The sequence below is a fragment of the Felis catus genome, chromosome A1 (assembly GCF_018350175.1).
Source record: "Felis catus isolate Fca126 chromosome A1, F.catus_Fca126_mat1.0, whole genome shotgun sequence".
Lineage (NCBI taxonomy): Eukaryota > Metazoa > Chordata > Mammalia > Carnivora > Felidae > Felis > Felis catus.
Window position 1 is genome coordinate 177750171 of NC_058368.1, and position 27340 is coordinate 177777510.

At 52.2% G+C, this 27340-nt stretch overlaps 2 protein-coding genes across 9 annotated transcripts in view; both read right to left on the bottom strand.

Annotated features, from left to right (window-relative positions):
* Positions 1 to 4587: 4587 nt before the first annotated feature.
* On the bottom strand, positions 4588 to 7659 carry TLX3 (T cell leukemia homeobox 3). The gene is made up of 3 exons (XM_011285513.4): positions 6884 to 7659; positions 6286 to 6529; positions 4588 to 5336 (listed from the first exon to the last, which is right to left on the bottom strand). Exons 1-3 carry the CDS (start codon positions 7443 to 7445, stop codon positions 5126 to 5128), a joined length of 1017 nt encoding a protein of 338 aa, XP_011283815.2. The 5' UTR covers positions 7446 to 7659; the 3' UTR covers positions 4588 to 5125.
* A 10795-nt stretch (positions 7660 to 18454) lies between these two features.
* Positions 18455 to 27340, bottom strand: part of RANBP17 (RAN binding protein 17) — a 334560-nt gene continuing 325674 nt past the window's right edge. For all 8 annotated transcript variants that reach the window (XM_045035636.1, XM_045035616.1, XM_045035623.1 and 5 more), the window contains 3 exons: positions 22710 to 22808; positions 20698 to 20825; positions 18455 to 18878 (listed from right to left, as the gene is read on the bottom strand). In XM_045035636.1, the coding sequence (XP_044891571.1) occupies positions 18782 to 18878; positions 20698 to 20825; positions 22710 to 22808 (324 nt within the window). In that variant the 3' untranslated portion in view covers positions 18455 to 18781. The remainder of the gene's footprint in view (positions 18879 to 20697; positions 20826 to 22709; positions 22809 to 27340) is intronic.

Below are 27340 nucleotides of genomic sequence, written 5' to 3' on the forward strand. Positions count from 1 at the left end.
TTTTTCTTCTTCCACCCCACCTCCTCTCCACACCAACTGGGAGCATATCAGAGGGGTCTAATAACTAACTCATTAATTGGCAGCCGGTCTGACACTTAAGAGAATAACTTTATTGGATCATTTCAACTAAAGTGAGCGTCAGATATGGCCACTGATCTCAAGGTAACACGAGGATACTGACGCATCTAACGCGATCAAGCCAGGCCCCAATTCGGGAATGATTTCTCTAACAACGACTCCACATTTAGTGATGGCAGGAGGAATGGCCTCACTGGGGGACACTACCCTATTCCTGCCCTTTCTTCTCAAAGGGCGACACCTCCGATTAAACACCTACATTTTTTAGGAGGCGTTTAATTAGATTTCTGACCTCTAAATACATTTTAAAATGTTTTTATTCTCATAATAAGCTGCTAATCAGGTGTACCATAAGCCACGGGTTTTTATTTCCCCTGGAAGAGTCCTTAATGACTAGATAGCCCTAATTTTACACATGCGGAAACCAAAGCGCCGAGACGCAAAGCCACTCGCTCAGGGCCACACAGAAAGGGAGTGGCGGAGCTGAGTGAAGAACTTCATCCAGCCGCCCGTTGGGTGGCATGGGGGAAGGCACCGATCACTGTCGAAATTCCGCGAGGAATTTGTAAGTTTCTGACCCACAAGAAATTGTGCGACTGGGACGGCATCGCTGAGAGGAGATGCTCAAACCCGAGCGGATGCTCGGAAATGTGCGGCCTCGCCGCTACTGGCGGGTTTCGCATTAGGAAACCCGCCTTGGGTGTTAAGAAACCTTCACTACAGAGTGCAGGCGCCTGCACCACGCCGCCGCTCTGCGTTTCAGTTGCGGAGGCCCAGGTTGAGATTCCGGCCAAGGTTCCCAGGAACCTTCAGTGCGGTAGCAACCTAGGCCGGATCTGGGGTCTAGCGGTCTCGGCGGAAGATCGGAGGCCCTGTTCTGAGGCCCCTAACCCGGAGCGCCTCGCCAGACCGCGGCAGAACAGACGCTCGCCGCCCGCTGCAGCACCGGCCTCGGCCGCCGAAAAGGCGCAGCTGGCGGTCGGCCCGGCCTGCACAAGGCCGCGTTCTTCGGCCGCAGGTTTTCGAGAAGCGCCGCAGGCCCCGGCAGGCCACGAAAAGTTGCCCGGCCCAGGGGCGCAGTGGGGCCTCCGGGGTCTCACCGCGGAGCTGGGAGCGGCCGAAGCTAAGTCTTTCCGCTCCTGCTGGGAGGGCAAATATGCACAAGCCTGGGGAGGCCAGAGGCGCTGGGCGCCCTTGGAACGCGCCCAGTCCAGCCCGGGCGGGAAGGTCCTTTTAGCTCCACTGATAACCCCCGGCCTCGTGTCCGGGTGGCTGCAGGTGTCCCGTAGGCCGCCTGCCCAGCCTTCACTAGGCTAAGTCTCCCTTTCCTCTCAAGTATTAGAGTGCTTGGTTTGGGGAAAAGAGAGCGAGGGGTCCGCGGCAGCCGCGCGCCCCAGAACTAATTTCTGAACTTCTCTGAGGCTTCGTTTTTCCAACGGCAAAGTGATGCGGGGCATCCACACCCCGCAGAAATGTGTGGGTCATGGTAAATCACACTGCATGCAAAGCTTGCTGTCCCTGGCCGGTGCTGTACAGGTTTTTGCTGCAGGGGAATCGTTTCCACTTGAGGGACGCGAGAGGGTAGCCCCAGAGCTAGTGTCTGTCTGTTCTTGTGATCGGCCGTGTCCCCCCAGACTCTACTGGCTTTGGGGCCTCCCGGGGATAGTTGAGCACAGCCTAACTCCTAGCCTCTGGACCGGCAGCCTCGCCCCTCTTGGCTTGGGGCGCAGGCATCCCTGCCTGCGGGTGTGCCCCCCGAAACCAGAGCACGAGGAGAGCGCGCGCGCGCGCGCGCTAACAGTCTGCGCAGGCCGACAAGCTGCCTCGTGCCTCCCAGTGCGGCATCTGTAAAATGGGTGTGGCTTTAGAGACACTTGAACCGAGCACGGGGAAGGGCAGCGAGTCCAAGTCTTCAGCCTTCACGCAGAGGCCTGCTGCTTCTCGTCCTTAATTCCCTCCGCGGCGGGGCTGGACATCCACAGGCACCCGCTGCCTTTGGAGCCTCTGTTGCTTCCTTGGGCACAGGTGGGTCTTAAATTTGGGAGCAGATCGCCAAGGAACCGTTCATGTGGGCTTCTCAGCCTACTCCGGATTCTCTTTCCCCTACACTCAACCTTAAGGGCGCCTGACTGATCTGGATATGTGTGCGCCCAGACTCTGCCCGGGAGGGCCGTGAGGAGTGGGAGCTCTTAACAGGGCGTCAAGGGGCTCCAGTCCTGCGCAGCCACAGTGGAAATAACCTCCAGGTTTTGCACGTCCGTAGGAGGGGGTTAGGCACTAAACACCCTTGCCAGCTTAGCAATCTATCCTTCCCTTTGGGGGCGCCCACACTGCTCTGGGTGGGCGTGAGCGAGCCACAGTCCCCAGCCAGCCCCACACCAGTGGGCTCAGCACCCTAACTCAGAGGGACTCCTAGTCAGTCAGTCTCTGGCTGGGGAAGGTTTGGTTGGGGGCAAGCGCTCAGAGAGGACGCAAGCCCCAGAAGCACACGGAGAGGAAAAAACTGATGTCCCTGAGAGCCGAAGCAAGACTAGGTGCCCATTCCTGGGGCTTGTCTGAACGCCGACCCCAGGTGAGCCTCCGGGTCAGAGACCTTTTGCTCAAAGCAAGGTACCAGAGGGAAAGAAAAAGACGTGTGTGTGTGTCCCGAAAAGGCCCAAGATTCAAGGGTTAGCCTGGCAAAACAAAAATGCTTTAGAGAAACAAAACCACTAAGCCTTATTATAAAGAAAAAGATTAAAAGTGAGGGAAACCGGAAGGCGACGCCAGTCTCTGAGGAAGGGGCCGCTTGGCCGGCAGAGGCAAAGAAGGTCGTTCTTAGATGCTCAAGTCCCCGGCCGGATAGCCCACGTTCCCATCCCGATGGGGGCGTCCATCATGCTTTTTAGCGGAGAAAAATCTTAGAAGCATTTCAGGGAAACACCAAGGGAAGGGACCTGAAGGTCTGAGTCCCTCTAGTCTCTCTCTGGGGGTGTCTGTAAGTCACCAGCGACCCGGATTCCGGGCAAGGCTTGGAGGTGGAGGCGAAGGCAGCAATGATGGGAGCCGCAGAGGTGTTTCTCAGACTACCCGCACCCCTTTCTCGAGCCCCGCCAGTGTACAGAATCCCGCAGCCCGCGTCCTGCGAAGGCGCCCAAACACGCGAGCCCCGCGGGGCGGCGCTTGGTCCGGAGGGAAGCGGCGTGATGAAGCGGGTGAGGCTGTCACAGCGCCCGAGGGACAGCCCCAGAACTGGTAGCCTCAGGAAGCTAATGGGAGCTGGGCCGGGAGGAGGGCACGAAGGAGACGAGGAGCCAGTGACCGAGAGAAAGACAGAAGCAAAGAGATTCTGAGACCAGAAGGGGAAAGCAAAAAGGACAAGAAGAGGGAAGGAGGAAGACAGGTGAAAAAGAAACCGGGGGGGGGGGGGGGGGGAGAGGATGGACGGGAGAGTCTGAAATGGAGAGGGGGGAAGAGACGACAAAGAAAGAGTTGGAAAAACTAAAAGCAACAGTAAACGAATTATACAGGGAAGCAAAAAAACTGTAAAGGAAAAGCAAAAGTCCTAGGAACACAGAGACCAAGAGTAATGAATAGAATAGAAAATAGAGAACATCGTAGAGAAAGAAGTGGAGCGGCCAGACATAAGAAAAAATTTAAAAGACCTAATAAAAGGGAGGAAAAAAAATCAAGGAGCAAGAGGAAATGTTCACGAACGCTTCGACCGTGTGTCTTGTTGGAAGGGACCACCTAACGCCCAGCGCGTGATCCAGAAATTCCCAGCTTCCGACCGGAGGTAAAGCTGGGTGAACTGGGCCTGGCTGCTTTCACACCTGGGCTTGGTGTTCCCGGCGTTCTGGGTGCCCCGCCCCTCTCGTGTGCAGTGACGCCGCCCGGGTGCGGTGACGTCACATGACGCCACGCTCCACCTGTGGTCCCACGCAACCCAAAAGGGTGCAGGTGTTCTGAATTTGTGCCCCGCACTTACTCCTCAGACGCCGAGCGTTTGGAGACCAGGAAGCGCGCGGATTCTGTGCCCACGGCCCGCCCACAGTGCGCCCAGATCCCTCATAGCCAGTCCTTGGGTCCGCCCAAGACCCGAGGCCTCACTGGAAAAAGAGGACAGTGGGCACGGGGGTGAGGGCTTCGAGTTCTTAGAAGTTCGAGGCCGCGGGGCCTCTCACCTCCTAGGTGGGTCCGGCCACTGACGACCTAACTGTTGGCCCACCCGGGGCCTGTCATCCCCAACCCTGCCTGGCGCGGGCCTGCGACCTCTGGGCCTAGAGTGCCCTTCCCACGTCCGCCCTACACCGCCGGCACCCAAACTGCCGGCGGCCGGCACGCACTGACCTGCACCGCGGATCCTCCGCGGGGCCCGGGGCCGGGGTCGCAGCTGAGGCGAAAACCGACGAAGCTTGGAGATGTGGATGCGCCCCCGCACACTGCGGCTCGGCCTCTACCGCCGAAGGGGTGGGGCGCAGGGCCGGCCTCGCGGAGCATTATTGGAACGAAAACGAAATAAAAGCGGCGTTAAGTGAAATAGCTAACTTTTTTATTAAATAAAACGACTTAAATAAAAGGAACGGAAAAGGAGAGGAGTGGACCCAGCCTAAACGCAGGGTGCCCCAGCCCTGGCGCTCCCCCCAGCCACCTGGTCGGCCGCCCCTCCTCTAGCGGCCCCCGCGGGGGAAGCAGGTGGCCGGTTTCTAAAGAAAAAAGCCAAAACTTTTATTATTTACACGTTTGGGCAAAAGTACAAAGTATAATACAGGCGCCCGGCCCGGGGGGGGGTGCGGGCGAGGGGCGGAGAAACGTAAGGCGCTTTCTTTGTCAGGCCCGGGCCTGGGGCGGGACTGGGCGCGGGGCGGGGGCTCGGATTGTGCAGCCGCGCGGAGCCCGGGCCCAGCCCCCCTCCGCGGCCGGCGGGGATGCTGCCGCGCCCCGGGGCCTACTGGAGCTCGGAGGCCCCTGTCCCTCTCGGCCTCGGGTCCCCCCAGCCCGGCTGGGGGCCCGGGGCGCCCCGCCGGGTGGGGGCGGCGATCCTTGGCGATCCTTGGCGATCCGTGGCTCACACCAGAGAAGTGACGGCGGGGACCTTGGAGCTGTCCTCCTCCCAGGGCTGCAGATTCTGCAGAGCAAACAGCGACGAGTTGTGCAGACAGAGAGGGTCGGGCTGGATGGAGTCGTTGAGGCTCTTTTGGAAGGCGTCGTGTTGCAGCTGCAGCATGAGCCGGCTCGCCTGCTGCCGCTCCGCCTCCCGCTCCTCCGCCGTCTGCCGCCTGCACCGGGGGAGGGAGAGGGACAGCACCGTCATGCACCCGGCACTGCGGGGCCGCCGGCGGGGCCCCAGCCCTCCCGGGAGCGGAGGCCAGCCGGGAGCCTCGAGGCGCAGGACCCGTCTGCACCCCTGCTGGCGCTGTGCGCCCGAGGCCCGCGCGTCCGGGGAGTGGGTTGGCATCGTTTGTTTTTGTTGTGTGCCGGGCGGTCGTGGGGAGGGGACTCCGCCCGCCGCCCACCTGCACGTCCGCGTATTGTGGCTTCGCCAACAACAAAGATGTTTCTTTTGCGGGACAACAAGGGCAGGGCATGCGTGTAACTGACTCAGCCCTGCGGGCAGTCGGGACGCTAGGGTTCGCGGGTGGGAGGGCTGGCTCTGCACTGCCCGCGCGGTGTTCCTGGGCCAGGTCAGCCTCATCCAGTTCTCCCAGGCCCTTCTCGAACCTCTCTTCCAAAACGCGATCGCTTCGCCGTTCACGGGTTGTATGGAAATAGGGATCGGATGAAAACGGGGCTGGAGTCAGGATGGGGAGCCACAGGGGGAACACGGAGCCCGCGCGGACTGTCGGAGATCCGAGAGGGCTGGTGGGAGGGAGAAGGAGAGTGCGAGAGACCCCAGGGTGGGGGGTGGGGTGGATGCTGGTGAAGGTGCAGGTGAGAGGAAACTGAGCGGCTGCAGAAGCGGAAGAAAACACGGAGAGTTGGAGAGGCGCACGAGAGCGATACAGGGATGGGAATGGAGGAGAAGCCGAGGCGCGAGAGAGTGGGGAGAGAAACACAGGCCGGCGGGAAGGAGACAAGGGAGATAAAATTCGGGAAGGAGTGGGAAGGCGCAGCCCTGGGAGGGCGGGTAGCGGGTAGCGGGTAGCACAGAATGGGGAGAGCGCGAGGCTGCGGCGCGGGGCAAGGTGAAGGGCGGGTGCAAGACGGGCTGAGCCGGGCCTCTCTCACCGCCATTTGGTCCTCCGGTTTTGGAACCAGGTCTTGACCTGCGCGTCCGTCATTTTGAGGGACTTGGCGAGCGCCGCCCTCTCGGCGGAGGCCAGGTACTTCTGGCGGTGGAAGCGCTTTTCCAGCTCGCAGATCTGCACCCGAGAAAAGGACGTGCGCGGCTTCTTACGCTTGGGCGGTGTCCTGTTCTGGTAGGGGTGGCCGATGCGCCGGGTCACGGTGAAGGGCGTGAGCGCCGCCGCCGCTGCGGAGACACACGAGGCCCCCTTAAGCCCAGCCCGGCTCGACTGCCGTTCAGGCCCCACGCGGACCCCGTGCCGCCCGGTTGGGCGCAGGGTGCTCCGCTATTTCGTTGGTCCCCCGCGTCCCCAGCGGCACCAAGCCGGTTGGGAGATACTCCCCTCTTCCCCTGGGCGTAGGCTTATTTCCCCGAAACTCCCTGATTTTCCTCCCCCTACGGTAGCCCGGGGCCCCGGGCGCTGAGGCCTCCGTCGCGCTTGGGCCTCCGGAATCGTTTCCCGGAGTGGAGCACCTTGGGCGCGGCGCCTCTGGCCCCGGGAGGGCCAAGGCCCGGCGCTTGTTCGCTCGCCCTGCTCACCTGTGAAGCGGTCTTTCACGAAGCGGCGGCTGCTCTCCATCCAGGGAAAATTGAGGCCGCCCAGGCTGGAGACCGTGGGCACGGAGGGCATGGCGGGCAGCGCGCTAGGCAGAGGCGGTGGCACGGCCCCGGGCAGCGGCCTGTGCGCTGGCACTCGGATCACTCCGGCGGGCGCCAGGCTCAGGTTGACACTGTAAGATCCCGGGTCCTCGAAGGGCGCGCCGAGGCCGGCAAAGGAGGCGGGCAGAGACGGGTATGTGGCGCCCGGACGGCCCCCGGGGGGCCCTCCCAGGTAGCTGGCGCCGTCGGGGCCCCGCGGGGCCGGTGCGCTGTCCTGGTCCGGGCTGTTGAGGATCTGGTCGATGCCGAAGCTGATGGGCTCGTGCGGGTGCGGGGTCTGCGCGCTGGCGGGCGCCTCCATCCTGGGCGGGCGGAAGGGCTGGGCTGGGCTGGGCGGGGAGGCGGCTGGGTCCCTGTTACGGCGCGGCCATGGAGCGCCCGGCGCCTCTCGTTGCACTGAAACTTTGCCAAGAGTGCGCGGGCCCGACAGGCTCTGTGTCATCTTTCTTGAACCGAACCTGGAGTTTCCGCTGCTAATTCCTCTCCCGCCGCAGCCATTGGCTGCGATCAACAAGCCTCTCTCCTCCCATTGGCTCCCGGCTTTCAATAAAGGCCTAATTCATGGAAATAGGAGCTTAGGGACTGTTCCAAGGTGACATCATTTTAACAAACGAACAATAGGTCAAATTTATTAGCCGGGATAATGGGCGGCGGATATTAGCGCCCGAACCGCAGCCTCCCAAACCCGAAATCTAACGAAGCTGCAATTAGCAGACGCTCCCCGCTCCTCCCGGCCGGGGCCGCTTCCCCGGCCGCAGCGCGGGGCGGGCCAGGGCGCTCTGCCGGTGAAATTGCCTCTTGCTGAGGGGGGTTTCGTTTTCTTCCAAATTTTGTCATCTGGGCAAAAACCAAACCATGCGAATCCTCTCCATTGCAATGGAGTGGCAAGTCCGGAATGACCCTGTGGAATCCGCGGAAGCGTCTTGGACTCTCCACCGCCGCGGGAGCAACGAAAGGAGCGCACTACCCCGCACGAGCTCCGCGCTCCCAGCGCGCTGCGTGAGGGGAGCCCGCCGCGTGTTCCGCGCTCCCGAGGACGCCGACCCGCGTGGGGAGAATTCGCCCCCGCTCGGGCCACTTTGGAGACAGTCGCCGGCTCCCGCCAGGCGGACCGAGGTGTGACTCCCCTAAGCCCACGCGTGCCTGGCCCAGCTGGTCTAGGGACCCAGGGTCCCCCGGTGGGGAGCGGGGATCCAGCCCCTCGAAATTCGTTGCAGGATGGACGGGACTATGGTCGCGCGTGGGGACCCGCCCGTGGCACGGCAGGTGTGGGGATCAGGGGTGCCCGAGAGGCAAGGCGCAGAGGCTGTTCATCTTTAAAGACCGGGATTTCTTTGGGTAACGGGGGCTGCCAGCCCCTCCCGCTCCCGGCCAGCCTGAGCGTTGAACCGCTCCCTCCCTGCTCCGCTCACGCTCTCGGGGACTGTCAAGGCGGGTCGAAGGGCACCGTGGACAGGACAGGACCGTACGCCGGGAGGTCACCCCCAGCGCCAGCCTCAGCTGTCTCCCCTGGAGGAGACATACAGAATCGTTTTCTACTCGCGAATTCTAAAATCGTTAGGTGCAAACTGACTGCTGCACCCCTGGCCAGGCCCCTCTCGCTCCCCCTGTCTTGCGGACGTGGTGAGAGCCCTGATAGGCGGTTGGCCAGAAGAGTGTTCACATTGGGTCGGTCACTTTCTAGTTCAGTGACCTTGGGCAAGTGACTTCATATCTTTGGGCTTGGTTTTCTCGTTTATAAAATGGGCCGCGCGTGCATTGCGGAATTGTCGTAAGTCTTGCGTGAGATATTGAGAGAAGGTAGGTAGGGCTTAGGGCCTGGCACATAGTAGGCACTGAGGGGCTGTGGCTGCCCTCCCACTCCCACCCCCAACGTGATGGTTGACGTATTATTCTCATGGTTCTTGTTTATCTGTTTGCAGTTTTAGGTTATTTGCAGAGGCTCAGTATCTTGAACAGAAAAATGTTATTTGTCTATCTGCAGGGTCAGTCTTAGAGGACCAGGAAAGGTGGGGGGCAGCATGTTGGGGGTTCTTCCTAATAATCTACCCCCAGTAGCTCACAGGTTTCAAGATCTGCAGTCTTAAGGCCTGGGTTCCTGAGTCAGCTCACCGCCCGCTGAGTGACCTTGGGCTAGTCGCTGGCTCTTGCTGGGTGGAGAGAATGAGGCCACTGGCAAGTGAGGCACCGGTGAGGAGGGCAGGGTGCCTGGGGCAGGACGAGCCCTCTTTCCTTGGAAATCCAAGAATCTTCAAATGGAACACTGACTCCATCCTGGGGGCCTCCCGCTTCTATTTCAGGCTCTGCCACCAGTGGTTTGGGGACTGTTTGGCCCCTCATTGCCCCTCCTGGAGCCTCATTTTCCTTATTTGTAAAATAGGAAGGGTAATAGCTACCCCCAGGGTGGCCGTGAGAAGTAAATGAGATAAGGTCTGTGGACATGCCTGTGAGGAGCTGGATTATATAATAATAACTTTAACGACAACAGTAGAGCTGCTGTAGGTGGAGAACGTAGTGTGTGCCAGGCAGGGGGTGGGCATTTACTTCTTTCTCCCAACCACCCTGTGAGGGAAGGCTGTTATTGATCCCATTTTTTACCTGATGAGGGAACTTCAGGTCAGAGAGTTCATGCAGCTCACAGCCCCCCTTCTCCAGGGCTAGGGAGTCACCTCGCCTGCTCCATGTCCCTTCTGGCATCCAAAGCCCAGGGTTCCAGGCCTGTCCTCCCCACTTCCTGGCTTTGTTAAATTGGGATAACAAGGCCCACCCCACACAGGTATGTGGGCATAGAATTAGGGGCGCCTGGGTGGCTCACTGGCTAAGCGTTCGACTTCCGCTGGGGTCATGATCTCCCCGTTCGTTCGTGGGTTCGAGCCCGTGTTGGGCTCTGTGCTGACAGCTTGGATCCTGGAGCCTGCTTCCGATTTTGTGTCTCCCTCTCTCTCTGCTCTTCCCTGCTTGCACTCTGTCTCAAAAATAAATAAACATTAAAAAAAGTTAAAAAAAAAAAAAAGAATTAAAGAGAAGTGGGTGATGTGGCCCACACTGCCCCCAGGGCATGCTGACTGGCCCAGTGCTTAAGAACCTCTGTTTGCCAGCTGTGGGCTTGGGGAATTCACCCTTTTTGCACGTCAGTTCCTCATCTAGTAAAGCAACAGTACCGATGTCATGGGATTCAAAGAGCCCATCCAGGTGAAAACAGCAGTGCAAGGCAGGGGCAGAATTCTGCCTCGCCACCTGGGTCCCAGCTTTCTGAGGTGCCTAGTTTCGTGGTCATCCAGCAGTAGGCCACTGATAGCAACCCCCCTCTTTCCCAGTCCAGACAGAGCAGAGAGGTTAGCCAGCTCAGGAAGGGGAGTAAATGGGGCAGATAGCAGTCCCTGGGACAGGGGTTCTCAAAATGTGCGCCTGGACCAGAAGCAGCAGCAGCACCTGGGAATTTGTTAGAATTGCAGATTCTTGGACCCCAGCCCAGACCTCCTGAATCGGAAACTCCAGGGTAGGGCTAGGCAATCTGCTTTAACAAGCCCTCCAGGTGATTCTGATGCATACTCACATTCGGAAGCCAGTGCCCAGAATATTGTCCATTTCATCCAAGTTCTCAAATTCGTTGTAACAATGTTGTGGGAAGATTCTTCCATAATTGGAAACTCTCATGTGAATCTGAGCTAACATCCTCTGCTCGCCACTCTCAGTGTTTCTCAGTTGTGTCTTCTCTTATCATATTTGCCAAAGGTTTGTCTATTTTACTGGTCTTAAAGAGAAGCCTTTTATTTCCTTATCTTCTTTTTTATGTCATGTCTTTGAGGAATGTTTTGATTTATTTTCATTAACTTTTTCTTCTTTGTTGAGGTGAAAATCTAGTTAATGTTTTTTATCAACGTTTCTTGTTTTTTTTTTAAGAAATATATAAAAGGTCATAAATTTACCTCTAAGCACCTTTTGCCCAAATATGTTTTGATGCGTAGTTGGTGTTCCTGAGATTATAAATTTATGCTGTCCCTTCTTGCCTGCTATCAGTTGGACAATGACAGACACATATGCACATGCCCAAGAAGAGAGATTAGACGATGAAAATTCTAAGAACTGGGGCTGTGGGGGCCAGAAAGATTTCTGAGTGCAATACACTGTCTCTTCTTCCCCTGGGAGAAGTTGGGAGGACCGGTGGACTGGTGGGGGCCTTGCTGGGAGACATCCAGGAGAGAGGGGTGGCTTCAGGGCTGGAGGATAGGATGTTGGGATTCCCAACTGCCGATGTTCAGGAGGCCAAGTTAGTCCAGTCTCGTTCTGCTGCTTATTTCTTGGGTGAATTGGACTCAATTTCCCTATCTATGAAATGGGGGTAGAGATTGAATCAGGGCTCTTAAATATATTTGGGTCAGCGATCCTATTTGAAAGGTCGATGAAAATGTTATGGACTACTTCCATAGACAAAGACACACACACACACAATTTGGCACACATAACCATGTCACAGGTTGCTTACCTGTCCACCTTCCACTCTTTGTTCGCACACCCGAGTTGGAAGTCTCTGGGGGCCCTTGCAGTTCTCGGGATGGAAGGCTCTAAAGACACCTGCCCAAATTGATTCGCTTATTCATTCATCTATTCAACACATATGTACTGAGCACCTGTTCAAATTTTCTGGACCGTGTCCCAACTTTGGGGCTCAGTTTGCCCATCTCTTAGTGGGAGTAAGGCAGTTTGAACTCTTTGTTGCTGCCTCCCCATGATGGGAAAGACTAGGGAGGGGCCTTCCTGAGGAAGCCTGCAAGGCCTTCTCGACTCTGCCAGCTGGAGGAAGGCAAAGGCCACCTGGTACTGTGTGGTCTTTGTGCCCCCCAGCACCAGTCACGGGACTCAAAGGACAGTTGGTTGAGGGACGTGAATCTCTCGCCCAGGGGTATGCAGCTGAGAAGGCTGGAGTTGGGATTTGAACCCAGGACTATCTTGACCCCAGAGCCCATGCTTTTCCCTTTACCTCATTCTCCCATTTCTACTCTGGGAGCAGGTAGTAAGGACTGAGGGGGCAGGGAAGATTAGTGGAGGAGCTGGGTGAAGGTGCCCGGAAGCAGAGGCATGAGGACTGGCCATGGTGGGGCTCCTTTCTGTCCCTTCTGCTAGTCGGAGAGCTCCTTCGGGACACAACAATATCGACAGCACTTTATTCCATGTGTTGGGGCTGGGCCCGCTGGAGGATCCGCATCACAAGTTTGTGGTACTAACCTGAGGAGCACACAGCAAGGTCAGATGAAGGGATGGGAAAAGGGATCCAAGTGCATCTGGGATTGTGCGCATACGCGGGTTCGGCATTCACTTCCCCCAGCTCTGCCGGAGGCATCTTTGAAAATGCAGGTCAGTTATGGCTCTCTGCCCATCCTCCAAAGTAGCCCCCTCTCCCCTGTCACTCTCTATCCCTGTTTCTTTTTTTTTTTATTAAACTTTTTTTTTTAATGTTTATTTATTTTTGAGACACAGAGAGACAGAGCATGATCGGAGGAGAGGCAGAGAGACAGGGAGACACAGAATCCGAAGCAGGCTTCAGGCTCTGAGCTGTCAGCACAAAGCCCATCGCGGGGCTCAAACTCACAAACCGTGAGATCATGACCTGAGCCGAAGTCGGTCGCTCAGCTCAGCCGACTGAGCCACCCAGGCGCCCCATCCCTGTTTATTTTCATCCTTACATTCGTTGCCTTTGAAACCCATCTTATTTATCCTGTTCGCCAGCTCTCTGAAGGCAGGGACTTTGTCTCATACTTTGTTTTATCTGTGGTAGGCGAATGAATGAGTGAATGAATGATTTCCAGGATCTTTGTGCCGAGTCCCACCGGGGCCCTGGCCTTGCGGCAGGGAGGCTGGCGGCCACATCAAGAAGCTGGCCATGGGGCTGGGGGTTAAGACAGAGGGTGTGAGACAGGAAGGGAGAGGGCTGGGCGGATGCGGAGGGGTGTGTGAGCAGGGACCAGGTGCAGATGGCTGAGTGCAAGGAGAGAGAGGGACTGGTCAGTGCACACGGGCGCAGGGGAGTGAGATTAGGCACTGAGGGCAGCCACATGTGAGGGCCATCTGGATACCCCCTAAACTGATCCCATGCCCTCTTTTCCCTCCACCACCCATCAGCCATTTTCTCCATTTTGTGTTCTACAACTTTCCTCTTTTCCTGACAGATTTCTCTACTAAATTTGACTTCGTTTCAACACTTTGGTTGGGCAAATTACATTAAGATGGATGTTGCAGGTACCCTTTATGGTTTATTTATCGTGATACTGTTGTATCTCACGCTTATAAATAACTTATGTTATAGCTTTTGTTTGTGGAAATGTAACTTACATATTTTATTACGCTTTCTGTAAACCTCAAAAAGAATCTTGTCAAGGAAGCGCTCTTATCAGCAATCCAAACTATGGGACGTAAAAACCGACACTACCATTATTTTTTAATATGCCAAGGAGGCAGGTTACTCTTGCTGTAGTTTGAAAGGTTTGCTGTCATCGTAAACTTGCACCTCAATAAAACATTAAAAAGTCTCAAGAACGATTTTATAAAGTTCAGGGAGGAGGGTGAATCGGTGGCGGAACCCATGGACGCAGCATACAAGGAACCCAGCCAGGTGTTGGACTGGCCTTTCTTTGAGAGTGTCCAGCTCCATTTGGGGCTCCTGGAGGGTTCCAGGCCCGCCTCCCCATCCACTGGCCCTGAAGTCCGGTGGTGAAGCACCCAGTTTAAGGGATTATAAAGGATAAGAGACATGAGTTCTGGAGTCAGGCTGATCTGATTTTTTATCAAGAGCGAATGTGAATCGGGGAGAGGGAGAGATAGAAGAAGCTTAAGCAGGCTCAATCCCAAGAGTCTGGGTTTGTGATCTGAGCTGAAATCAAGTCAGACACTTAACTGACTTAACAGCCCAGGCGCCCCAGGCTGACCTGATTTTGACCCGGCTTGTCCACTTGTTAGCTATGTGGCCTGGGGGCAGTCATTTAGTCTCAGTTTTCTCATCTCTAAAATGGGGATAATATTACTTACTTGATATTCTTTTTTTTTTTTTTAATTTTTTTTCAACGTTTTTTATTTATTTTTGGGACAGAGAGAGACAGAGCATGAACGGGGGAGGGGCAGAGAGAGGGAGACACAGAATCAGAAACAGGCTCCAGGCTCTGAGCCATCAGCCCAGAGCCCGACGCGGGGCACGAACCCACGGACCGCGAGATCGTGACCTGGCTGAAGTCGGACGCTTAACCGACTGCGCCACCCAGGCGCCCCACTTACTTGATATTCTTATTGGGAAACATTAATTTAAATGGGATAGGTATTTGCAACGCTCAGTGGCTGCTCAATAATAAATGTGCTTGTCATTAATTTTTGCCTTGAAACTGTTACTTTCTCCCTTTCTACTCACCTTGCTCTCCTCTCCAGGTGCTCTCCCCCACGTCACTGTAAGGAGCTGAGTTCTCCCAGAGGCTACCACCGCCAAACTGCTGGACTGACCTCCACCTAGATAGGGTTCCCATCTGCCAGATTTTTCACTTTCCCAGTTTCTCTCATCCAGACTATCCTATTCCTTGTTCTCATGCCCAGCTCTCTATTGGTGGCTAACTAATCCTCAAGGGTCTCAGTTGATGGCTATATGCCAGGCCTGTTTTTCACGCTGAAAGAGACCTTCAGTACCGCAATCTAGTGGCACTTCTAGGTTGGCAGGGCCAGTGGAAGCGAGTCTGGGGGGCCAAGAGGGCTCTTCTGGGCAGCTGGGATCATCACGTGGCACAGGGACTCATGCGCTCTCATCCCCCCGCCCCCGCATCCTAGAGAAGCCTGAATGGCAAACACAGAAAAATGGAAACATCTGGAATATAAGCAGGATACAGCTTTCTCAGGGTCAGGTTCTTAAGTCAGTGTGGAAGGCGACCATCGAGCAAAGTCAAAACACCTTCACACCGTTTCTTGCTTGAGTTATCAACTGGAGCAGTTGGCTAGATGTAGGCCCCGCCCCGATGCCACTGCACAAATGATGCTTGTCTGCACAGAGGCCTCCCCGGGAGAATGAGGTGAGCCAGCACTGGCCTGCACCTCCCACTTCACCCTCACTCTGACCCCGGAGACCTGCCTGCACCGTTTATTTCTTCCTGTTGCTGAATGTTACATACACCTGTGACCTCGTTCAAGTACATAACAGATCCAACTAGTTCTCCTTTGTGTAGATTCCACAAGTGTGGGTGTGCCCTTGAACGCTTGATTTATCGCCGGCATAAGGTGTCCCTCCAGAGAACTGTTTCCCCAGGAGTCTTCAGGGCAGGCTGTGGGTGGGGGCACAGTTCCCAAACAGCTTCGGTAGTGGGGTGAGCGCGCAGTATAATGTGCTCCGGAAACATGCCAGCTTCCCTACCATCTTTTCTTCCTTAGGGCACAGAATGGAACTTCCTTCACCCGCCAAAGAAAATCAAGATTCCTTTCCAGGTTTCAAGGGAGAAACCTGTAGCCACACTTAATTAACCTCTCCAGTAAAGGCTGGTTAAGAGAGCTGTGGCAAGAGCTTTGAAAATGGCGTCCGTAGATCCCTGCCTCCTGGTATTCAGGCCCTTGGGTAACCCCTCCCCTTGGGTGCGGGCTGGGCCTAGCGATTTCCTTCCAAGGGAATACAGCAAAAGTGATGGGATGCCTCTTCTGAGATGAGCTAAGAGGCTGGACTTCCAGACTGTGGCAATGTCTCCTCGCTCTTCTGCTCGCTCTTGATGAAGCCAAGACGCCATGCTGCGCGCCGCCCTATGGAGAGGCCCATTCGGCAAGGCACTGAGGCTGTCAGATCACCAATCTGCGAGGAACTGACTCCTCACCATGAGTGAGTGTGGAAGCAGATCCTTCCCCAGTTGAGTCCTGGGATGACCACAGCCCAACAATGTGGATGGCAGTCTGTGAGGGACCCTTAAGCGGAGGATCCAGCTACGTACAGATTTCTGACCCCCAGAAACTGTGAGATAACCACTGTTGTTCTAAGCCAATACAGTTTGGGGTAATTTGTTCTGTAGCAACAGAGTTCAGAAACACACATGAAAGTGGATGTAAATATTAACTGGTTTCAACTCACCATTCTTTTTTTTTTAAAAGAAGTGTTTATTTTTGTTTATTTGGGAGGGAGGAAGAGAGAAGGAGAGAGGTAGGGAGGGGCAGAGGGAGAGAGAGAATCCCAAGCAGGTTCCATGCTGTCAACACAGAGCCCAGTGTGGGGCTGGATCCCACGAACTGTGAGATCATGACCCGAGCGGAAATCAAGAGTTGGATGCTCAACCGACTGAGCCACCCAGGTGCCCCTCAGCTCATCATTCTTAAATCCAGGTCTTCTTGGAAGAAAGCAGGAATTACTTTGAGGTGAGAGAGATGGGTTCAGATCTCGCCTGTGTGACCTGTGTTAAGCTACGTACCACCTATGAGCCGAACTTTCCTTATCTGAAGGGTGAGAGTAATGCCGTCTGCCTTCACAGGGCTTGTGAGGACCAAGGGCGATCACACATGGAAGGGGCATGGCAGATGTTCTGTTAAGTATTTGCTATGTCTGTTCTCAGCCTGTGTGCCGCCTCGAGGTGCGCTGTAAATCCCCACCAAGAGCAGGCTGAGGTTGGCCGTCGGGGCAGGCCTGACAAGTCCTCCTGTGGGAGTGGCTCTCCAAGGCCAAGGCTGATGGTGCCTTCCCTGGCTGATGTGAAACCACCAGGTGACCTTTGGCAGTGCGGCCAAGAAAAGCAAGTGTGCATTGTTATTTTCTTGGGAGCATTTCAGTGCAGGTGGTGTGGTGCTTTCAGGTCCAACTTTTGTAAAAGAAGTGTCTGGGGGTGGGGTGGGGTGCCTGGGCGGCTCAGTCGTTTACACATCTGACTTTGGCTCAGGTCATGATCTCATGGTTCGTGGGTTCAAGCCCCACGTCTGGCTCTGTGCTGACAATTCAGAGCCTGGAGCCTGCTTCGGATTCTGTGTCTTCCTCTCTCTCTGCCCTTCCCCTGCTCACACTCTTTCTCTCTCAAATCTAAACAAACATAAAAAAAATAATAAAAGAAAGAAGTGTCAGAGTGGGACAGACCTTCTATGAAGCACTTTTGTGAGACGAATATGCAGTAATAAGCCCCTGAGAAACAGACATCCTCAAGTCGGACTTGCACAGATAGTTGATGTTTCATAAAGTTTAGAGTTTGCCTTCTCAGGGAAAATTACATTTCCCAGTGCTAAAGAAATATAGCATAAGGCTAAGGCCTACTTACTCATTAAATACCAGAAGTAACCCTATCTGTAACACACATTTCCCTGATTTCCTGGGTTCACATAGAGAAGGAAAACATTTTGAGATAACCTTGGGTGATTTTGCTTTTATGTGACAAGCCTGTTGCTAAACTCAAGTACCAAGAAAGGTTTTAAGAAACACTAGTCTGGCAAACGTGATTATCACAGGAGCCTGTGGATTTACTTCTTCACCAGTAAGGCCAACCTTTCATGTCTTATTAGAAATAAAGGGCACGATATTTATTACAAGCCTGAACCGTGTAGACAGGGCAGTGACATACAAAAGCCGTAAGACAGTGGCAAGCTCAAATTAATAGCCTAGTTACAGTCTATCACAAACTGGGAAGGCTTCCTTCATGTCCTGGGTTTGGGTTAAGCTGCAATCCCTACAGTAATAAGAGGTTTTGTGGACAGATGGAAACCTGATCCTCTGAAAATCCAGAACTGTTTTGGGTGTCTCAAGAAGGCAAAGCTGTCTTGGATATATATTAAAAAAATTTTTTTAATGTTTATTTATTTTTGACAGAGAGAGAGCGAGCATGAGAGGGGGAGAGGCAGAGAGAGAGGGAGACACAGAATTCGAAGCAGGCTCCAGGCTCCGAGCTGTCAGTGCAGAGCCCGACGCGGGGCTTGAACTCACAGACCGTGAGATCATGACCTGAGCCGAAGTCGGACACTCAACCGACTGAACCACCCAGGCACCCCTTGGATATATATTTTAATTAGACACCTTAGCTTGTCCTACAAGTTAAGTGGAGGCAGAAAGACCGCGTGTCGGCACTACCCAGAACTTCTTGCAGGGGCTGCCTGACTCCTGAAGGAGTATCTCTGCAGGCAGTAATTGCACAGCTTAATTCTTCTAGACCGAACCACTTCAGATTTATGCCAGTGAAAAGCAAACGTTATTTGTAAGTCATTTAATTGTGTTACTGTCTCTCAACTTTATCAGATGCTGCTGAGGCCAAGAGGGCTGCGCGCAGTCCTGTGGGATGTTTCGGAGCGCTCCCAGGCTCGTTCTAAATACCCACAGCTCCGAGACCCCAACGCTGCTGCTTTCAGACTCATAAGAAACGACTAACTTAATGGGTTCAAATGGTATTTGTCTCAACTCAGGATCCATGTTGAAGGTTGCATCTCCAGCACATTCACAACCTTGATTACAACAGAGTTCCATTAACTAGCACACACTTAAGTTCAAACCTGGTTTATTAAGTTCTTTGGTTAAATATTGTTTCTACACCCTTTCGGAGCATTTGTAAGAACAAAGATAATGCTATTTTTTAGAAAGACTGAAAACACATCTTTTGCTTTTTTTCAATGTAAAGACTGAATTTACATTGTTTGTGCACTGTTATAAATTCTTATAATTAGGCCAGACTTATAAAAGGTAGGGTTTTTGTTGTTGTTTGTTTTGAAAAATAGATTCTCCTGGGCTAGCCGACATTGCTGTCCTGGGATCCGGACCCACAAGAGTCTCTTGGTAAAGGCTGCTCGGCACATGGTCAGGGAAGGCGGTCAGCTCATCATATCCAGACTGCACGGCTCGGTGCTGCCATCAGTCCGCAGGGCCTCTGACACATCTCTTCTGAAGACGGATAGGTTCTGGGTGAACCTGTGGAAAGAGGAAGAAAGGCCAAGGGCAGTGGCAAGGCGGAAGTTATATGAGCCTCTGGAGGATAAAGCCACTGTGGAGCTCAGAACCTTGGAGAGAGCCCCAGGTCCTGGCTGAGCTCCTGCCTCCACCTCCACTGCAGCCATTACTTTTGGCCACCAACACCCCCTTCTCCACCTTCCCCGGCTGGAAAACAAGGGTTACCACCATATATACCCAGACCCATTTGAGGGGTACATTTTGTGGGTGTACTATTTAAAATTAAAAAAAAAATCAAATTACACAGAGATGGTAAGGAATATAAAGGAAAGAATCAAACCTTTTGTGCCAGGCACTGGGTTGAGTTTACGTATAGATTCACTTAAGTATCACAAGTCTTCCCAAAGGTAGGTATTTGTATCCTCATTTTGTGGATGAGAAAACCGGGCTTAGTGGTTCAAAAAGAGGGGGCACTGGGCTAGATTACCTGAGTTCAAATCCTGGCTCCACCACTTCTTAACTGGGTGATCTTGGATGAACATTTAACCTCTTGTCTTGGTGCTCAACTTGAGTAGCTACCTCATGGGATTGTGTGAAGTGAGAATTTACCGAGTCAGTTGAGACAATGCCTGTAAGCACTCAACACAGTGCACGGTACATGGAAAGCATCTAGTCCTTGTTGGCTAGTGCTCTCTTGAACAGGAGGGCTGTCTGACGTTATTTTCAACAATCAATTGATACTCAAATTCCCAAGCCTCAGGTCAAGCAATCTTCCCCCACCTGAGGCACCTGGGGTGTCCCCATTCATTAAGTCTCTTCTGCTGGCCTCAGAGGTTGCCCTCCTGCCTGACAGAGGATTGTGGTGTGGAACAAGCAGTCAAGGGTATGTATTTGCAGAGTCTGTCACACTTGGCTTTGTATTGTCAGAGCCCAGGCTGGGGACTCCACCACACGCTGGCTGCAGTGGTTGCTGGAATGACTGATGATTTGCATTTCAAATGGTGAAACATTTGAATGTTGCCAAAAAGGGTGGTGCAGGCAGTTCTGCCCACCCCCCCCCCCCAAAACCATTTTCTTTCTCTATTGTTCATTATTATCTGTTTCCCCCACTAGAAGCTCTATGAGGCAAAAACCTTGAACAATTAGTTCACCACTGGTATCTTCAATACCTAGCACATAATAGATATTCAGTAAAATTTTGTGCTCTAAAAAAATGAACGATGGAGGCATACCTGATAAGTCTCGGTTACTTTCATTTAGATCTCATTGGCAACTGTAAAACTAGGCACTCTTAAAGGTCAGGCAGAAGAAGGAACTAATGTTTACCGTGGCTCCTATGTCCTAGGTACCATGCTTGACTACATTCTGTCATTTAAATATCACAACCAATTTTGTGGATGAGAAAACGGAGGATCAGAGCAGTTGACTGCCTCATTCGCTGCCACACAGCCTATAGAGGGCAGGGATAAAATTTAAATTGGAGTTTATCTGACCTCAAAGCTTGTGCCTGTTCAAATGCCAGGAAGCTTTCCTTGTCCCTCGTGGCAGATCTGAGCTTTCCTTCTTTTGACCTCAGTGAGTTATTTTCCCTACCTTGTGCTGGATTATAAAGTGCATAAGGGCACAGGCTGCATTTTGTTCATCTCTGCATCCCTAAATAGTGCCTAGCATGGTGCTTTAAAAAAAGCAAATACCTAGTAATATTTACTGGATGGAAATAAACCGTGTTTAGGGTTACGAGGTGTAACAGAAAAGTCACATCTATATGTGAGCTGTGTTAAGCACAACCCCAGTTCATTTCCACAAGCCAGAGATGTTGGGCTTACTGCACAGTGCTTACCTGTCTCTGTTCTTGGTGGACAGGCTCTGTTCCACGCCTTCCATCAGGTTCCTGAAGCACTGGGCCAGGACCTCCTGCTTGGGGAGAGGCTGGCTGTTGATCAGGCTTGCCCTCAGTTCGCTGAAATACTGTGGGGAGACGGAACAACCTCAGGGCCCTGACTTCAAACCTGGGCCCCGAGAGAGCTGTGGGGGAGGAGTTCTACCTGCTCCATCTGCTTAGTGCTCCTGACTCTCAGGGAAGCTCTGGTCCAGGCCCCACTTTGAACTTTAAGCCTTCAGAGAAAACCAAGGCAGTAGATACATTGCTAGGTATAAACTGTATTGTCCCTTCTCATAAAAATTTCTTGCTACAATTATTCTATGGTTACTGAACAATTTAGGTCCTCTGTGGGGGACCGAGCATGTGAAGGTCTTCCTGACTCTCCTCTCCACTCATCACAGAAAGGCTGAAAGGAAAGAGGAAGGGCCTTTCAGGCTGAGGCAAAGAACTTAACAGGGAGAACTTGGGGTGACTGGAGGAAAAGGCCCAGGTATCCCCCCTCAGGCTTCATCAGCATCTGGGCTTTAGTGAATCACTTCTCAAACAACCCCAGACTTTGTCCCAAGTCCCTGTCCCCTGGGTTAGGCTGGATCTGCTCTGTTGAGGCGGGGTGCTAAAGGGGCTTGCGTAGCTCTGGGAGCGCGTTCCTGAACTAGGAAATCCACCTGTCATACCTGGTCACAAAGAACTACACAACCCCTTCTCCTCTGCTGGGGTCCGCTGGCTTTTACACAAACACAAGCTCTCGTGCTTACACACAGATTCTAATCATTGGAAACAGCTTAATTTTGGCACAAAGACAACATTTTGTCAGTCATGTGTTTATCCTTCCAAGCCCAAACAGCATGATATTTAATTTCCATCATACATTAAAACGGCCCACATCAAAAACACACGTAATTAATATGTAGTCAGACTAATACTTAAATACTATATATCAGAGGCATTACACTTAAACCACAATGTCTTCTTGAACAAGATTGGGAATGCACAAAACTACTTATTTTTCCCTTTTATAATGATGCAGTGACTCACACCAAATAGAAAATTATTAGTTTTTCATCCCAAACCGTGAAATATTGCCTCCATCAGTAAAGTATAATATTGTGATGTCATAAGCTTTTTCTAAACACTGAATTTGCCCTTATTCCCTCTCAATCATTTTAAAAGAACTGCTCTCTTTTATAGAGCTTGGATTTAAATCACAATAACACCAAGGGAAGATGAATGACAGTGCTATTGAATGTGGCTAAAATTGGATACTTCGGCACAGGTGAATGATGAGACAGCTCTTCTCTTTTTGATATATTTTCTTCTTCTATTAGTTTCCTTCCAAGGCTGGGATTTCAGTTTGAATTTTAATGTATGCGGCTGCCTCTAATCTCACTGTCTTTCTCCCCAGTACTATCTTATTGTATAGACAATTCATTCTCCTGAGCAGTAATGTACTGTTCCTACTGACTGCTGGGGAGACAGGGGTGGGTTCGAGAGGAAGCTGGAGGGCCTGGGAAGCAGCCCAGGGTGGTGAGTACATTTAACAAGCTGGAGACTCGTGCTCCCAGGTGAAGGGTGCTGGCTCTGCGGTGAGTCCCTGAGGGCCACTACAGTGCAGGGCACTGGGGATCCCAAATATAAGAGGGAGCCAAGCAAGAAGCAGGAGAGTCATAGCTCAGAATTCCCCTGGAAACAGAGGAGGGGAGTGAGGCTGAGCTTGAAGAATACTGAGCAAACCACCTGCCAATGCGTGGGGAGTGCTGGGTTCCAGGGGAGCTGGTCTTGAGGCCTCCACTTACCTGACGAAGATCTTTGGGGAAGGGCCTGCTGGGGGAACATGGCCTTGCCTGGGGTGGCTTGAGGTCCCAGCTCAAGCTCCGTTGTTCCTTCTGTTCTTGTCACAGCTTGGCCTGGCGCACAGCTACTCCCTCCCCACAGTGAACCCCTCCCATGGACCTTCCTGCGATCACACTCACCTTCTCGTTTAGCAGGATGAGCCCCAGGAGAGGCCTGGATACTGACCACTGGTTCCGACAGTCTTCAAAGACAATGGTGTTCATGAGGACAGACATCATCTAGAAGACAGAGTCATATGAAGACCCTGGCCCAGAGGTTCCCCCAGTCCCAGGTCTTTATTGTGCTTACCTTCTACCCCTACATTTTGCCAACAGCCATGAGGGCTCTTCCTGGACCAAGAGCTTTGACTCTGTGAGCCTATAATGCTGCATGTAGGAACTCTTGGCCAGCTCCCTGATAAGAGTTCCCACCACCAAAAGTTTGGTGAGAACCTTCTGAGTGGGCAGAAGTCAGAGGTTACGAGGCTAAGAGGATCAGTCTCTGCCTCCCAACCCTGGTATGCTGTCCTCCATGCTAAATCGCCAGGTAAAAGCCCAGCTCACCCTCCTTTCTGCCTCTCATTTCACCACAGGTCAAGTTATGAAGGGGCAACATCTCTCAGAGGGAGGGAGAAATGGGATACATTCCACGTGACCTCGGAATGTCCCGTCTCCTACTGGCTCAGGCTCATTTGGTCTTCCCTAATTCACTTACTCCCTTCACTTTTACATGTACATACCCATCCATCCTCTTAAGTTCAAAGTCTGCAAGACACCTAAAGAGAACAGGCATCTACCGCAACCTCTGCCCTGAGGAGGTAGAAGCTTCCTGGGGCAGAGCACAGAGCAGAGAGATAGCCAGAAATCGGGCTCGGCCAAGTGCAATGGGCTACCAGCAGAGGGACGGATGCTTCTGGGTCTCTGAGAAGTCAGGGAAGGTTCCACAGAGAAGGTACAGTTTAGGGGGCGCATCATAAATGCATTCTAGGCAGAGAGGGCAGCAAAAGAGGAGGCTGGGAGTGAACTGAGTGTGGCAGGAGAAAAGAGACGGGGGCCAGAAGCAAGACCCCAGGGTCAGGCTGGCAGACCATGCTGAGGAGCCTGGACTTCCTCCGGATGAAGTGGGAGCCAGGGGTGGGTTTGCGGCAAAGGAGAGACACGCTCAGATTTGCACTTAAGCAAGATCCCTCTGGGGACATGCAGAACGTGTACTTTTGCAGGTGACAGGACAGAAGGAAGCCCGGGGATGGGGCTGCCGCAATAGTCTGGGCAAGTGGCCGTGAAGCAAGCTGCGTTCACCTATGTGGAGCTGATGGCACACTTTCCTTGCCTTGGACTCTTTACCGCCCACCTCTAGTCCTTCTGTTTCTGCAGCTTCAGAGCCCCTGTCCCACAAAGAGCACAGGGGGAAATGGCAATTACGTGGCAAAGGCTACCACCCACGTGACCCTTGGCTGGGCTTCGGTGACGTCTGCTTTCGTTGCTGCACTGCTGCAATCCAATTTGCCCTGTGATCTCAGGCCAGTTATGGAACCTCTCCCTCTCTCTGTGTCACTTGCATTAGCCATAAAGAGGGAAATAATAATCCAGCACAAGAAAGTTCTGAGAATCAAATGAGATGGTAGAAATAGAAAGTGTTGCAAAGAGTAGAAAGTGCCATAAACATTTAAGGTATGTGATAACAACAGTAATGAGCATCTTTGTAGCTCTAAACATTTGCTACCCCATATATCATCATCATCCTAACAGTTAGGCTGGTTGCAAATGAAATCTGCCAATTCCATATTTATCGTATGTCCAGTCTCTCTGGGGAGAGGCAGGTCTTAAAGCCCGACATGGTGAACATCGTTTGCAGATTACATGTTTTCATGTACAATCTAACAAGCGACCCAAAGTCATACAGCCACAAATTAAATTGACAAGCAAAACTAACAGATCTATGGAGACAGTCTAAAATATTATGGGCTTCAGAATCTGAAGGCAGAATGGATATTTTAATGGAAAAGATTAAAGTTAGAAGCACCAAACTCCTCTAGTAACTGACAAAGCATCCTGAAGCGATGTGCCAATTACTTTATACAGTTCTCTTGTGGATTCATTTGTCTGAATGCATGTATTTATGTCTGTAATAAGTAAGGAGATGTTTGAATAAGATACTTTTCTAAAAATAAAGTTGGCTAAAGTGTCTGATTTTTGAAAAAATTGTTTTACTCTTCCAGAAAAATGGGAATTAGTGAGCAAATCTGCTCAAGTGGTATTGACATGGCAGCTCATTTCCAGAATTCTTTTTTTTTCCTTCTTTCCAATAATCCTAGAGGGTACAGGAGACACAGCTCAAGCAACGTGGCAAATTCCTTTGGATAAGCTCTCCCTCTCCCCATATGGGAGAACACTGGGTAAAATGCTTAAGTACAGAATCCTGATCCAGGTACTGCAAAATCTCTCGTGGAAGGCTCTCTGGTTAATGACACGAACAGACGAAGACTGCAAGGAGAGAGCCCTTGGCAACTCTGCCCTAGCCCACCTCAGCCTGCGCAGAGTCACAAAGCACCACAGGATTTAGTGGTGCTGTGAGCGGGGCCTCTACTCCCCCAACTTCTGCTCACTTCCCATACTGTTACAGGATGGCTGCAATGGCCATTTTAGATATGTCCAACCAAGGCTGCATTTTTTCAGGGCCCGTGTCCAACACATACATTACCCACTGTATTATCCCAAGCAGCTAATACACCCAACCAGGGGAGCAGCCATTTGGGAAGGGGAGCTGTGTGGCTTGGTCCACTTAGAAAAACCATACTCCCCATTGCTTCAGCACTTACTCCTTCTCTTTCTGTCTTCCCACAGGCATTGACGTGAGCTTGTAGGAAATTTCTCTCAATGAAACAAAACTAACATCGTATGGTAGGGACAGGCTTTGGAGCCAGTCAGAAATGAGGCCAAATCTGGCCCTGCTGCTTACCTAACCTAGGATGTTGGGCAAGTCATTTCACTTCTCTGAGCCTTTATTTCCTTACCTATAAAATGAGGGATTACAGCAACTACTCTGAAGGGCTGCTTTAAGGACTGATTTCCTTCGTCTATATCAAACATTTTGTTCTGTGTTTGCCACATAATAATCAATAATTACCGGTATTCCTTTACTGCAACTATGGTTTCCCTCTTTGGTGTGATCCAGTGGAATTTCACGGTTCAAGGAAGAACCCCACTTCATGTCTTGATTATGTCCAGATCCATGAGATTACAGTCTCCTCGCAATTATCTAAATTTACTAAGAGTTGCAATAAAAAAATAACCTACCATAGGAAATAGTCCAAAAAGCAGCCCTATTTGGTCTGGCACACGTATTAGCATGGAGTTTGAATGACAGTGTTTCTGCTGTTCTGAAAACTTGTAATCTTCCAAAAAATACAAAGCTACTACAAATATCTGACCTGGAAAGAAAAAACAAACTAATGTTGGGGCGCCTGAGTGGCTCAGTTGGTTAAGCGTCTGACTTCAGCTCAGGTCATGATCTCACAGTTCGTGGGTTTGAGCCCCATGTTGGGCTCTGTGCTAACAACTCAGAGCCTGGAGCCTGCTTTGGATTCTGTCTCCCTCTCTCTCTCTGCCCCTCTCCCGCTTGCTCTCTGTCTCTGTCTCAAAAAAACAAAATAAAACAACAAAAACAAAGAAAAAAACCAAAACATTAAAACAAATTAAAAACAAACAAAAAAACCCCAAAGTAATGTTGTGTCATCTGGATCTCTGTTCGCTCCTCAGCAACTCTCCTATGTTCCCACCCTAAGATGCTTTGGGCACAAGCCCCAAGCCAAGTGGACTTTGCGACCCAAAAATGCTGGGTCGCACTCTCCCTACCACTAGGTGGTAACTACATGCTCTCACTTCAGATGCTTCCTGTTCTGTCTCCTGCTGATGCAGAATAAGCAAAGATGTGGTTTGTGTTGAATGCTTTGCTGCTAGATGGTGAGTATGTACTCTAAAGAAATTGGAGGCCCAGTGGATCTAGAAGCTGGTAGAGCGGGATGGCTGGGGTCACATGGCCGGAGTGAGTGTGGGGTTATGACTGGTAGTGAGACTTGTCTGTAAACTCCTGGGTGCAGGGACCATGGGGCGGTGGCGGGGGCTGTTCTCTGTGTCCCTAGTGACCAGCATGGCATCTAGCACACACCAGAGGCTTAGGAAATAGCTACTGAATGAAAGAATGAATATGTGAATAAATGAATGAGAAAGGATGAAATCAACTATCAAGAGCATATAAGGAGCTAAAGAACCGAAAGAGGATTGTATAAAACACAGAGTTCTGGCCTCAATCTCTGGCTAAAATCTGAAATGGATAAATATCTAAGCCAATACACTGTTCGTTTCCAAGGATCTGGCCTTTGTGCTCAGAGCCTGAGAACTCTTCTAAGTCCCTGGTGTCCCTCCAGCCAGCAGCTCCCAGGGAAAGCTCTCAGTGGGGGGGCTTCCGGGTTACAAAGGCTGAAGGCTGACCCACCGTCTTCTCTACCAACAAGCACTTGCACCCAAGAAGCTGTGCCGGATGAGTCTTCTCACTGCCCAAAGGTACTAACAGTTACCGTTTACGGAGAGCTCAGCACTCTGTTCAGCACGTGTATACGCTGTCTCTAACCCTCAGGTAACCTTGAAGTAGGCATTATCCTCACTTCATAGACTAAGGATCTGAGGTCCTGAGTGAGTAAGTAACTTGCTCAAGGCATCAGGCTACCAGCTATCAGGAGGTGAGGCAGAACTGAGATACGTGCACAGGTCTG